This window comes from Barbus barbus, assembly GCF_936440315.1.
Source record: "Barbus barbus genome assembly, chromosome: 38".
Classification (NCBI taxonomy): Eukaryota; Metazoa; Chordata; class Actinopteri; order Cypriniformes; family Cyprinidae; genus Barbus; species Barbus barbus.
In genome coordinates this window covers 875,001-889,034 of record NC_136716.1, presented here as the reverse complement: position 1 = coordinate 889,034, position 14,034 = coordinate 875,001, and the positions used below count along the sequence as shown (strand labels likewise).

The 14,034-nt window shown below is 36.0% G+C and overlaps 2 protein-coding genes across 4 annotated transcripts in view; one reads left to right on the top strand and one right to left on the bottom strand.

Moving 5' to 3' along the window:
• Positions 1–12,515, top strand: part of LOC306857792 (MMS19 nucleotide excision repair protein homolog) — a 44,227-nt gene extending 31,712 nt beyond the window's left edge. Inside the window, exons 19-33 of the mRNA XM_079397951.1 lie at positions 8–105; positions 184–306; positions 2,024–2,191; positions 2,274–2,358; positions 3,671–3,773; positions 4,100–4,174; positions 4,971–5,097; positions 5,265–5,371; positions 6,529–6,585; positions 6,660–6,846; positions 7,358–7,440; positions 9,749–9,913; positions 9,990–10,049; positions 10,865–10,965; positions 11,038–12,515. Of these exons, the coding sequence (XP_079254077.1) occupies positions 8–105; positions 184–306; positions 2,024–2,191; positions 2,274–2,358; positions 3,671–3,773; positions 4,100–4,174; positions 4,971–5,097; positions 5,265–5,371; positions 6,529–6,585; positions 6,660–6,846; positions 7,358–7,440; positions 9,749–9,913; positions 9,990–10,049; positions 10,865–10,965; positions 11,038–11,068 (1,570 nt within the window). The 3' untranslated portion in view covers positions 11,069–12,515. The remainder of the gene's footprint in view (positions 1–7; positions 106–183; positions 307–2,023; positions 2,192–2,273; positions 2,359–3,670; positions 3,774–4,099; positions 4,175–4,970; positions 5,098–5,264; positions 5,372–6,528; positions 6,586–6,659; positions 6,847–7,357; positions 7,441–9,748; positions 9,914–9,989; positions 10,050–10,864; positions 10,966–11,037) is intronic.
• The window catches only part of LOC306857793 (palmitoyltransferase ZDHHC16B-like), a 14,917-nt gene continuing 12,966 nt past the window's right edge, over positions 12,084–14,034 (bottom strand). For 2 of the 3 annotated variants that reach the window (XM_079397952.1, XM_079397953.1), the window contains exons 9-10: positions 13,940–14,010; positions 12,084–13,397 (exon numbers count right to left, since the gene is read on the bottom strand). In XM_079397952.1, coding sequence (XP_079254078.1) covers positions 13,295–13,397; positions 13,940–14,010 — 174 coding nt within the window. In that variant the 3' untranslated portion in view covers positions 12,084–13,294. The remainder of the gene's footprint in view (positions 13,398–13,939; positions 14,011–14,034) is intronic. The other variant, XM_079397954.1, reaches the window with a different exon arrangement.

Genomic DNA, 14,034 nt, shown 5'->3' with positions numbered 1-14,034 from the left:
GTCTCAGTTCGGCTGTGGGGGAGTGTTTAGGCTCTCTGGCTCGTCTGCATCCCAAAGCCTTCATCTCCAGGATGATTCCTCGGCTGAAGGAAGAGATCCTGTCAGGTGAGACCCAGAGTACATAACACACACAATATCTATGGCAGGTTTTAGTGTGTAATCAGGGACTGTTTTTCTCCACAGATCAGTGTAACGCAGCTGTACGCCAGCGTTGCGTGACGGCGTTAGCATCCGTGTCGTCTCAGCTCAGCGTGGTGCAGGAAAGCGCTCCCGTTCTTCTACAGACGCTCGCTTCGGCCCACACAGGTACACATGCGCTCCAGTGTTAATATCATTGACGAATAACAGACATGTTCACAAGTCTCTGAGGTCTAAGTCTCAAGTCTTTAAAGTGGAGTCCGAGTGTCTTTGAGGTTGAATCCAAGTCACGTCTCAAGTCTTTGTTCTATTTATCAACAGTTCTAGTTATTGAGGCTAAATCGGTTTTGAAATACTCATAAGATTTTCTCAAAAAAAATTTAGTAAGATGAAAATTTAGACAAATTAGAAATAAAAAAGTTTCCATTTATTAATTGTCAGACAAAATGCTGCACATTTCTTTGTAAAATTGAAATGTCAAACAACAAAACTAAATTGAAATTTTAAAACAAACCCCAACCAATCAAATGGATCACACAAATGAAAGAAATCTCATATAAACAAACTAAGGCTATGTCTGTGCTCTTTTCATTTAAAATAAGAGGCAACCACAGTATTTCAAACACAAAACAATCCAAAGAAAGAGGCTGCGAGGGACGATTTGGGAAGAGATTAATTCAGAACGAATCTGCTGCGTGATTCGGAGGTTAGATGCGTATATATGAACCGACGGGACATGAGCTGTCGTAGTCGTCGTCATATCTGTGAGTCATCTGTGTCATGTCACCTGTAGCGTTTTTCCCCTGTTGGCAGAGGAATGGACCCGCCCTACTCTGCCTCTGATTGGCTTACCGTAATGTTCTTTCCCTCATCCCTCATCCAACCCATCTCACTCCTGAAGCCTAACTTTTAGACGCTGCAGGCAGCTGTCCATATTTCGGACGGAGTGCATATAACCTCATTTAAATAAACGAATATTTGAATAATAATAGTTTAGTTTGTCACCTTTTTCACTCCTGACGAGTTTGCACCCCTGATATAATGAGTTTGGTCATTTTAGAGAAGTGCTTAATAAGTGCATTACACTGTAACTAAACCAATTAGATTTTAGCCGACTGAATTTACTGTAATTTAGTCAACTAAAAATCTAGATTAAAACTATTCAGATGACTAAAACTAAATAGCGGTTTAGTCAAAAGACTTATGATTAAAACTAAATCAAAATTTGCTGTAGAAAAACACTGATTCGCTCACAGTACGGTTTTAAAACAAGCTTTGCTTTCTGATGATCTTTTGCTTCTATCAATGTTTGCCCACTGCAACATTAAAAATGAAAAATCTTACTGTTCAAAAACTTGTGACTGGTAGTATAATTGTGAAATGTTGCCGTTAATATTAGGAATTTCACTGGTTCAGCTTTTTATAACAGAAAATATATGTTTAGTGTATATGATATAAGACATGAGGAATCTAGATGCAGTGAAATAAATCACTTGATGTTCTGTTTATTTGTGCTTATGTGAAAGTCCAATAATTCTGATGAAATGTAAAAAGAAACTTCTAAAATGACAGTAATGGTTATAATTTGAGCAAAATAATAATCGTGATCATCAGTTTAATTTTGTGTTATAGCTCTAGCTCTAAGTCGTATCACGATTGTAGTTATCATTGACCTACATAAGTGTTTGAGTTCGTTTATGTTATTATGGTAAGTGTAAATATTTATAGTTCGTTATGAAACTCTGGAAGGACAGATTAGACCACCAAAGTCTTGGCAATTAATGGTTGCTGATTGGTCTGTGAAATTCACAGATTAGCACATTCTCCTGTACCTTATGGCTTGATGTAGTTCTGATATAATGCTGAGATGTTGTTGTTCTTTCAGGTAGCTGTGGTTTCTCTGTGGAGGAAGCGAGCGCTGTATGCGTGGGTTTGCAGAGGATAGCAGAGCACACGCGTGACTCTGAGGAGATCGGACGATTCTTCCATGACATCATCATTCCACGACTTCTAGGACTCTGCTTACAGGCGGCGCTGCAGAGCAGAGACTCTGGTCAGGGTTTGCCCTGGTTTTCTGGTGTGTGTGTGTGTTTGCTTGTGCTGTTTGTAGATGTAACTCTGGGTTTGTTTATCAGGTCACTGCAGTCCACTCACAGATGAGGCCGTCCTGTCTGCTTTAGTTCCTGTCATCAGCACAGCCTGTGCTGCTTTACCAACAGAGTGAGTCCAGCAGAAACAGCACTCAGTTATATATGACCCTGGAGCACAAAAGCAGTCATGAGTAACACAGGTATATCTGTAGCAATAGACAACAATACATTGTATGGATAAAAATTATACATTTCTCTTTTATGACAAAAATCATTAGGAAATAAAGATCATGTTCCATGAAGATATTTTGTAAATTTACAACGTAAATATATTGAAACTTCATTTTTGATTTGTAATAGGCCTATGCATTGCTAAGGACTTCATTTGGACAACTTTAAAGGCGATTTTCCAATATATATATTTTTTTTTCAGATTCCAGATTTTCAAAAAGTTGCATCTCAGCCAAATATTGTCCTATCATAACAAAGCATACATCAAAACTATACAAAGCTTATTTATTCAGCTTTCAGATGATGTATACATCTCAATTTCAAAAACTAACCTTATGACTGGTTTTGTGGTCCAGGGTCACATATATCATGCACACGGAAAACAATCTCTCAATCTGTAAACTATATAAGGACACTCATAGTTGCTACATTACTATAGTAATTAAGGGTTAAAATTATTAACAGTCACAAATCAAGTGCTATTTATTTTTATATGTAATATTTAACACTTTTTAAATGCATTTTTTCATGATATAATTGTTTCTGCTCAAATTTGTTAAAATATCAACATTTAAACGGTGGCTTTTCATGACATATTTACTCAGACATGCATTAATGAAGAATATAAAAAGAATGAAATTGTAAAATAGTGCATATATTCAGCAAAAGCTTTTATCGTTTTCTAGCTGACTATTACTGAATGGATACTGGATAAGTAGTGGCTTTCCATGTTATGGGACATTGTTTACAAGCTGTTTTATTGACGTCTTTTCGCGGTTGAAACACTGATGCGATTACATGAGACACAATACATTTCAGTAAATTATACGGTTTCTTTCAACACCTTCTGATGTTTGTTCATGATTATTTGTGCTATAACTAGTAGTAAAGAGGAAGAGATGATTGGTTCACGGCTACAGTGATCTGTCATGCCACATTAAAGAGCGTCAAAACCACATTTGTTTAAATTTTATTATAAAATTGACAGAATTTGAAAGTTGAGACTTTGTTTCATATCAAAAGTAACAAAGCTTATTATAAATATTGGATGGCAGACACCCTGCAAATAAAGTTTTGTTCATGCATCAGTGCACTAAAAGATCAATCTTGGGATTTAATGATCTATGTCAGTTCATCGAAATGAAGATGGAAAAACCCAGCCCTAATAAAATTATACATTTTCAAATGCAAGGTTTATTGTTTTGTTACAGATTAGCGTCGCGCATGGCCACCCGGGCGGTTTCTCTGTTCCTGGATGGAGACGTGTCCTTTCTGCCAGAGAATGCCTTCCCTTCCAAAATCCAGTTGCTCCAGGTGTGACGAGATCAATCACATTCAGTCGTCAGGTTAACTTTCGTCAATCCAGATTACATGAGTTTGACTCCGATGTCAGAGGCTGTTCTGGTCAGATTTAAAGGAATAGTTCACCCAAAACTGAAAACGTGCTCACCCTCAGATGATCAGAGATCAGGATGAGTTTGTGTCTTCATCAGGTTTCATTGCATCACTGTCTCATCAGTGGATGCTCTGCAGTAAATGAGAGTCCAAACAGCTGATGAAAACATCACGATAATGTAGATGTAGATGAATGGAGGGTTGGTTTGTGTGTTGCTTTATTAATTGTGCCTGTTTTCCTCCAGAGTCAGGCCGAGTCTCGGGGTCCGTCTCAGTTGGTGTGTCTGCTGATGGCCTGCGTCTGCTCTCTTCCACGCAGCGTGAGTTAAATCCGTAATGTCTCATCACAATATTTATACAGTATAGGGTTTCAACAGCTGTATATTGTAGGGCTGCACAATTTGGAGGAAAATTTGTCTTTTTTCTTCATAACTCTGTAACACTTTACAATAAGGTGTCATTTGTTAACATTAATGTATCTAACAATGAACAATACATTTATTACACTATTTATTAATCTTTGTTAATGTTAGTTAATGAAAATACAGTTGTTCATTAGTTAATGCACTGGGAACTAACATGAATAAACAATGTTAACAAACACAACTTGTGATTTTAATGCATTAGAAAATGCTGAAATGAACATTAACTGAGATAAACGAACATTAACTGATAAATGCTGTAGAAGTATTGTTCATGCTTCGTTCATGTTTACTAATGATGTTAACTAATGAACCTTATTGTAAAGTGTTACCAAAACATGTTGTGTATATAGCAGTATGATTGTAACAACAATAATAATTATTATTATTGTTTTGTTTTACAGTGAAATATTTAAAAAAAATATATAATGACAAATTATTATTAGTTTGTTTTATTGTAATTTCACTGTAAAATACAATCTCTAGTATTTAAGAAACAATAATAATCTATTTAATTTACTGCAGGACAACTGTAAAACTACAATACTAATATGAATGTCTGTCTTAGTTTCTAAGTATGGCTATAATAATAACTAGAAGCTAAAGTTAGTGAGCTCACGTTGATGTTGGCTTGGCCTCTGCAGCTTTGGGGCAAAAGAGTCAGAGTTGATGTAATTGAGTTGACTAACGACAGGTGGAGATCCCAGAGATGGACAGGCTTCTGGTGCAGCTGGAGGATCTGAGCTGCTCGTGTCCTCACCTGTTCTCCTACACCTTTGCAGCCAAATGCTTCGCTGGTTTGGTCAACAAGAGGCCGGCAGGTACACAAGATTGATCTACTTCCCAAATCACATGCCCTAAATCTTGTGCTCCATGATCTAATGGAATACTGTTTTCTATCGCTGTACGTCACTGGAATAATGCATGAGTTATCTGAGCTCTGGAGTTGATTTACCTGATCATCATCACGCATGCTGTGTGTGTTCAGGTGAAGCCCTAGACGCGGTGCTGGAGAGGGTGATGAAGAGGATCGGCGTGGAGCTGGAGAACGTTTGCTCTGCTCAGCGAACACAAGCCTTCACGCTGCTGCTCTGGGTAAAGATCAACCACTTCATCTCTGAACTGCCTTACTTACATTGTTTTGATTTGCCCATCAGTAACCAGTGTTCACACGGCAGTTCCATCAGATTTAAGGTCATAAAAATATCATAAATAGTACAACAAAAGTCTTCATTATCATTTCAGTGAGTAAAATTTAAAAGGCAATGCTGGCCAAAGAACAAAATACTGAACAAAGTGAATTACAACACAATATAATATAAAATGCATGATGTGTATAAAAACAATCATTAGCATATAATGTAAAAACATAAACATAAAAAATATTACATCAAAAACACCAAACAATAAAGTCTAGATTTTAAGTGTTTTTAATCTGTTTGCCTTTTTAAACACATTATTACCGCATCAGCCATAATCAGCAATTCATATATATTGATTTATTTATTCCGTTTTTTTCAGGCATAAAATCATTCATTTAATTTCTTTTAATTAATGAAAATTAAACAAATCTTTCTTTTTTTGGAAAATAAAGGAGATTTAATATTAAAACATTGAAGACATATTTTATGATTATTCCTTAAAAATAAGGTTTTAATCATTTTAGTAGGCTATTACATACATTCTACTGAACAATAGGAATATATTTCTGCCGCAATGTCTACAATTGAAACCCGAACTTTTATTTTGACGGGTTGCCGTGAATACCGTTACATATATCTGTGTGTGTATGATATGAGGATAGTTTTACTCAAATGAAAGGGTAAAATGCTCATGAAGTGACTCTCAGAGCAGTTCTGGAGATGTTGTTTATGTCCTCATTAGTGAGACGACAGACGTTAATATCACCGCAAGCCTCACGCACGCTTCTGTATGAGTAGCAAACCAAACCGAGCGTCTGCGCCATTCATTAACACAGAAACAGGCAGAAGTCATATTAAGCTGCAAAACGACTATTTAAATATTTACAAATACTACTGGGAGTGGGCACGTGTGTATGTGTGTATTTTATATGTATGTTTCAGTTTAGTTTTAGTAATTGTTGTGCTTGTCATTTTTTTTTTTTTTTTTACAAATATTTAGATTAATATTATTAGTCATTTTATTTATTTGTTTTACTGCTTTGACTTAAAAATCAGAAATGTTGTTTATTTTAACCTAAACATTGATCAACACGAGTTTCTTTTGCACAGGTGGCCAAAGCCCTGCTCTTACGATACCATCCGCTGTCCACAGCCCTGACTGACAAGGTAGTGTTTGTTTCCTCTTCCCGTCTCCAGTCCTGCTTCAGAGGCTCAGTGTTAGATTGCTCTCTGTATTTCAGCTCTTCTCTCTGTTGACGGACCCGGCGTTAGGATCTCAGGCGGCCGATGGCTTCTGTGTCCTCATGAGTGACTCTCCAGACGTGCTCAATCGTGATTTCCACGCAGACGTGCGCATCATGTACCGACAGCGCTTCTTCTCTGAAAACTCCTCCAAACTGGTTCAAGGCTTCAGCTCGGCAGAGCAGGGTACTGCGATGAGTAGTACTTTATTTACCCCCTTGGGGCAATTTGGTTTCAGTGGGTTTCACATAGTGCTGTCAAACGACCAATCACGATTAACTGCATCCTCAATAAAGGTTTTTGTTTACATATGTATATATGAATTTAAATGCATGTAAATATTTTAAAAATATATACTGTATGTGTGTGTATTTATATATACATAATAAATATACACCGTACACACACATTATGTAAACACACTTTGATTTTGGATGCAATTAATCGTTTGACCGCACTAGTTTCACATAAACGATAAAAAGACATTGCAACATATCAACAAACACACAAAATATAAGTAAAAAATATATAAAGTACAATTGAAAAAAAATAAAAACCACTATCTTTCATTTAAGCACTGCTTGTGGAGTTTTTCCCCGTTTTTAATAACATTGTCATTCTAAAGATTACCACTTCCTTTCTTAACCAGCACTGTGACTGTTTGCTTGGCATCTAAATAGTTGTTTCTGTTCCACAGAGAAGAAGTCTTGTTACTTGAAGGCGCTGTCCCACATCGTCAGTAACCTTCCCAGGCAGCTCCAGCTCTCAGAGCTCCCTGCAGTGAGTGGAGTTTGTGTTAATTAATGATCTCTGACGTGTGTTTGGTTAGAGGTGTCCCGGGACACAAACATGACGGTATGCACCTCGACTGTGACGGCACGGTTCAGTACAGCAGGAGGAAATAAACTAAACATCATAAATGTTTTGTTTTTTAATTAAGCAGTTGTTTACTGAACAAAGTGCTCTTTCTATTAAATAAATTCAATTGTAATTTAAATTTTCTTGGGGATAAAAATCTACCTCGGCTTATTTTTAACTATAATCAACACTCAAATAAAATAAAAAAAATTGTATGCAAACATGTAAATTGTTTTTAAATTTACTTCTAAATTATACCGTTTCTATTTGTTGTTGAAATATAATAATTTACAGTCATAACTTGTTTCATCAAATATTTATTTAAACATATACATTAAGACAACACTAAAAGGTAAAGTATAATGAAGTATAGTCTAATATTTAGCGAAATGCTGTTCTCTAGTAAATAACGAGCTGTGAGGGAAATGAAAGGCATTTTGTTTACAAGCTTTTTTTATTGACGTCTTTCCATGATTGAAACACGGAGTGATTACGTGAGGGGAGAGATGCTCATTCATGTATATTTCGCGTTAAATCTAGTAATAAAGAGGAAGGGATGATTGCACTCGTTAGTATACAGCGATCGGTCACATCAGAAAGTGTCAAAACTACGTTTATTGTCTGAATTTCCTGAAAAAATGGAATGATTTGTTCGGTAAACATGCGTAACAACAACGTAACTGGATGTAACGATATTATCAATATCATGATATTGCAATTGCAAAACCATCTTGATATTATCGTGGTCACATGACGATATGAAATGATGGATCTTGGAAAAAAAGTGTAGTTTTTAAAATCTATTTAAACTTTTTATTCTAACATAAAAGGTCTTTAAAGTTGTGTTTTGGGCATTTACCAGGAATATTATTTACCAGAATTTATTTAGGAGAAAAAATGTAAATGTGCAGTATTTCTGAAAAAAAAAAAACACTTTTTTTTATATAAAATCAATTAATTTGAGATGCTTTTGATTTATTAAAATTTAATGGAACCATTAAAACGGAGTATAGAAAAATGAAAATGGTAAAAACTGAATTTGGAAATAAAATGGATTTCATAGGGCCCTATAATTATAATTATTGTTTTATTGTTTTTGTGGTAATAAAAATAGATGTAAGTGAACAATAGCTTTTAAAATGATTTAAAATATATATATATAGTAATGAGGCAATAATAATTAGTTCAAACAAAGTATCAAAAGCAAGAAATCATATGGTTTTATTGAACAAAACTGTTAAATACATAATATATTATAAACAATAGAGCTAATGTAGATTACGCATCACAGCAAAGCCCTGCAGCGGCGGCCTGTTTTTACACATTACTGCGTTATCTAAACCTTGTTTAATATTGACCACGCTCCATTTAATTCAAACGTATATTTAATATTTGTCCATCTCTTTAGGACAGAAATGCTCCAGCTGCTGTAATTAAATGAATATGTGGAGATCAAACCGTGTAACTCAGAGCGAGGGCTTGAGCTTTTATTGTGAAATCTCGATGTATTCTCCTGTGTTTGAGTAGATTTATAAATGATTTACCTCACACATCTGATGTGTTCCCAGATGAAGGTTATAAACTCAGAACAGCAGAGATGAGTTTGAGTCGCTCCTCATGTAAATAATCACAGTTTCTGAGGAGCCGCTGTGAGACGCACGAGCTTAACTACACGCATGGACATAATTAAAGACCATATACTGTGTGAACTGCATCATATCATTATTTCATTAAATCATAGCGTTTGGGAATTCACAATTCTGCTTAATTATGATTTTAATATATCATGTAATGTATTTAATATATGGGTTGAATATATCATGCAGCCTTGGAAAACAGTCTAATAATGTGTTTTCTGGATTCTCGTCCGTGAAATGCAGCACTTCTGGTATTTTGCCGGTTAGTCGACGCGAGCAAAATGAAGTCAAGGATTTTTAAAAATCGAATAGTCGACTAAAATCGACGAATCGCATCAGTCCTATTTCACTGACTTTTTTCTGGCTTAAGTTTTCTTAGTTACTTGGGTTGGAGCTCTTCATGTTGAACTATCAAAGTGCATTAGCATAATTTAACTTTAAAATCTACCAAATTGTAATTTTTTACATTTGTCTTTTTTTAAATATTGTATCGTGGACTTCATATTGTGATATGACAGTATGGTGAGATTTTGATATGGTTACATCCCTAATTGCGTTATGTCCCTGGTGTGTTAATGTGTTGTTGTGTGCAGCTGCTGCCGCTGCTGCTGGAGGCTCTGTTGTGTGCGGATCAGACGGTGCAGATCTCCACTCTCTGCTGTCTGACTCCACTGCTGCTGGAGCCGCCGCCGGCCCTCAGGAACCAGCTGGAGGCGCTCTTCTCCCGCCTGCTGCTCCTCACCGCCAGCCCTGCCATGGTACTCACTTCAGCAGTGTGTTTGATTTTACTCCGTCTGACAACACTCGCCTGATTCTGACTTTATTTTCCGGCAGAAAGTGAGACTCGTGTCGCTCCAGTGTGTTCATGCGCTCTCTCGCCTGCCTGAACATACGGTAAGAGAATCAAACTCAATCATGTGTGTGTGTGTGTGTGTGTGTGTGTGTGTATGTGACCATGGACCACAAAACCAGTCATAAGTGTCAATTTATTGAAATTGAGATGTACACATCTGAATAAATAATCTCTCCATTGATGTATGGTTTGTTATGATAGGACAATATTTGTCTGAGATACAACTATTAGAAAATCTGGAATCTGAGGGAGCAAAAAAATCTAAATATTGAGAAAATCTCCTTTAAAGTTGTTCAAATGAAGTTCTTAGCAATGCATATTACTAATCAAAAATGAAGTTTTAATATATTTTCAAGATATCTTGATGGAACATGATCTTAATATCCTAATGATTTTTGTCATAAAAGAGAAATGTATAATTTTGATCCATACAATGTATTGTTGGCTATTGCTACAGATATACCTGTGTTACTGATGACTGCTTTTGTGCTCCAGGGAGAGAGACGCACACGCAGACAGACAGACACACACACACACACACACGTTTGTTTTTTGTGAAAAGTGGCTTCATCCCATAGGCGTAATGGTTTTTATACTGTACAAACTGTATGTGCTATTGCCCTACACCTAAACTTTTAATGACCCCAGACTTCAAAACGCTTCTTCTGAAAGTGTTGTAAATATATCATATTGTTATATAGCGTTTCTGCAGAGAATGTTAAATGTAGCCTTTTAAATGTATGCATGTCTCCTCCTGAATAACATGCACAAAACAACTCATGCATACTACGTAGAGCAGGAATATGTAATAATTAATCATGTAGACTGTGCCGTTAATAGCTTTAGTGTGTGTCAGGTCCTGCCGTTCCGTGCCAGAGTCCTGAAGGCTCTCGCTGCTCCTCTGGACGACAGAAAGAGGCTGGTGAGGAAGGAGGCTGTGGCGGCTCGAGGAGAATGGTGAGTCTGACGTATATTCAAACCTCTGAGGTTTCCGCTGACAGCATCTAACGAGGTGTTTCCCATCTGCAGGTTTTTAATAGGAAGCCCCGGTGGAAGATGAACAGATGAGTGCAGCTGAAGATACGAATGACCCAGAACCGAGACGGATCACCGTTCACAGCCTTTGATTTTACTCTCTTACCCTGTTTTTTATGATACTGCCTGGGCACAGAAATGCTGAACAAACTGCTGGAACATGAACTCGATGCACTGACGCTCAACCCAGATCACAGGAGTGCATCAGAAGCTCGTCTCAGTGTTTTAGGAATCTAGAACAGGTCTCTCTGGAATGTGTCCTAATGCCAGTGTTTCATTAGCCACGGCGCTGGTGGTTGTTCGTTTCACAAGACTAACTTAAAGGTCAAACTGACAAAACTGATGCCAAGTATATAAAACAATATTTAAGTGTCATAACCTGTCAATAAATCTTTTTTGTAAATGGGTAGATTGTGACAACTTTCTCTCTCTCTTTTACAATTGCATAAACGAATCTCTCAATGCTTCACTTTTTAAAAAAACTCTTGACACAGTCAGCACAACAGCAGTCTGAGACACTTAGCATTGACTTGGGACAAAATACATCGTGATTGTCTACAGGCCAAACTTGTAATTGTTTACATATATTTTTTTCAAAACCATTCAACTTTAGGTCACTAATTTTAATTTTCTTTAAATCCCATCTTTAATAATCACGATGACATATTTAAGTGTTTTCCCATGATGACAATTTCTTAAAATGGCTTGAATATAACTAACTTGCATCTCATTTATATATATGTGATTCATGAATATGCTAATTACTTAATCACAAGAGCTTAGTTAGCTGATGTAGTGCAGACTAGAAAATGCAGAAAGTTGAGTTGTAACCAGTGAAGCCCGACACTGCACAATGAACCTACATCGTGTTTTAGCTACACTGAATAGGAACAATGGTACTGGCTAAATATGTGGCGTAGGAAACGAGGGTGGGCTTTTTCAGATGTGTAAACATTAAACACTGAATAACAGTAATAGCACATTGAAATATATTAATATATCTCTTCAAAGTGAGAAGAAAAGACAAACAAAAGAATATTAAAGTCAAACATAATTTGTTTAAAAAGTAAAGATACAAACTGGTTGTGTCCTCTGTGCCATAATTTCCCAGTACTGCTTAATATTGTATATCGCACTAGTTCATCTGTACAGTATGTGCTGGACTGGCCTTAATATGAACCTTTTGAAGTTACAAACATATTTCAGAGAGTTAAACCACTAAATGACCTGCTTACTCGAATCACTGAATGTTTTCATCTTGCTTGCATTTACAGGGAATCCCAAAGACTGAGAAAACTCTGGGAAATACAGACACTTTAATATCTTTTGTTAACATTATTTAACTGCATTAGTTAACATTTACTATTAGATTTGTAAAAATCAATAGCTGTATGTGTTAACATTAAAATGCACGTTCAATGAACAATTGTATTTTCATTAACTAACAGTAACAAAGATTAATAAACGCATTTAAAATATATTGCTCAATGTTGGTATGAGCTAATACATTAATGCTAACAAATGAGACAAATGTAAAGTGTCACCTAATATAATTTTTTTTTTTTTTTACTATTATTGAAACCTTGTATTTTAAGGATTTAGGGGAAAAAAATCTAACTTGATATGAAAAAATAAATAACCATACTTTAACATACATAAGAGTCTGTAATAAATCTAGATCAACGATAAAAATAAAAAAAAGTTTTTTTTAAACATTTGACCATGTTATTACTTGGGATTTATTAAATATCAGATATCCTAAAATGCATGATATTTTATGTTCAGAATGTGATTGGAAAATAATATTTACATCCCCCCCCAGTGCTCTTTTGGAGACTTTTGGAGTCCATATTAAAACTGGAGACATATTTCATATGTAAAATCTGTTAGAAAACATTTGCAAAAGAATGTAAACTTCATTTTAACAAAATGCATGGATCACTTCAGAAATGTCTGGACATTCAACTCATTTCATAAAGAACACAGATTCCCATGAATCATCATCAGAAGTGAATATTTGAGTTAAAAATATATAAATATATATTCCATAGATGTCACAAAAACCCATTCACATGAAGTCTTTGGCACCAAGTACAACTCTGAACTCAGAAAAGGGATCTCAGACTGTACCGTAAACACATTTCAGCAGAAAACACCGCGATCGTTCTCTTCTGAAGGACAGGAGTGATGCAGAGAGCCCTTCGCTCATCAGAGGTCATGATGGGAGTTAATGAGCAGATCTGATCTGAGGTCATATGGCCATGGTGTTGTTTCTGTAAGCGGGACAGTCCCACGTCAGGCCGTCCCCGTGAGGAAGATGACTGGAGGGCAGCAGCACTCGTGTTAGCCAGTCACTGACCGACAGCAAAAACATTTATTACTTCAGACAATTAAACAAGCAGAGATCCTCAAATATATTCACTGAGAAACACCACGGAAAAAACTCATGTGGGGCAGTGTCAAATGTGACCCTGGACCACAAAACCAGTCATAAGGATAATTTTTTTTGAATTGAGAGCTGAATAAATAATCTTTCCATTGATGTATGGTTTGTTATGATCGGACAATATTTGTCTGAGATACAACTATTAGAAAATCTGGAATCTGAGGGAGCAAAAAAATCTAAATATTGAGAAAATCTCCTTTAAAGTTGTTCAAATGAAGTTCTTAGCAATGCATATTACTAATCAAAAATGAAGTTTTCATATATTTACAGTAGGAGATTTACTAAATATCTTCATGGAACATGATCTTAATATCCTAATGATTTTTGTCATAAAAGAGAAATGTATAATTTTGATCCATACAATGTATTGTTGGCTATTGCTACAGATATACCTGTGTTACTGATGACTGCTTTTGTGCTCCAGGGACATATTTATGGTAAATGTCTCACCTGTGCTTCTCAACACCAAAAAATATTCTCCAGTTGTTAATTGCTCCCTGGTGGTACGGGTTACGAAAAACCTGCGAACAGACGGTCGAGTTTAC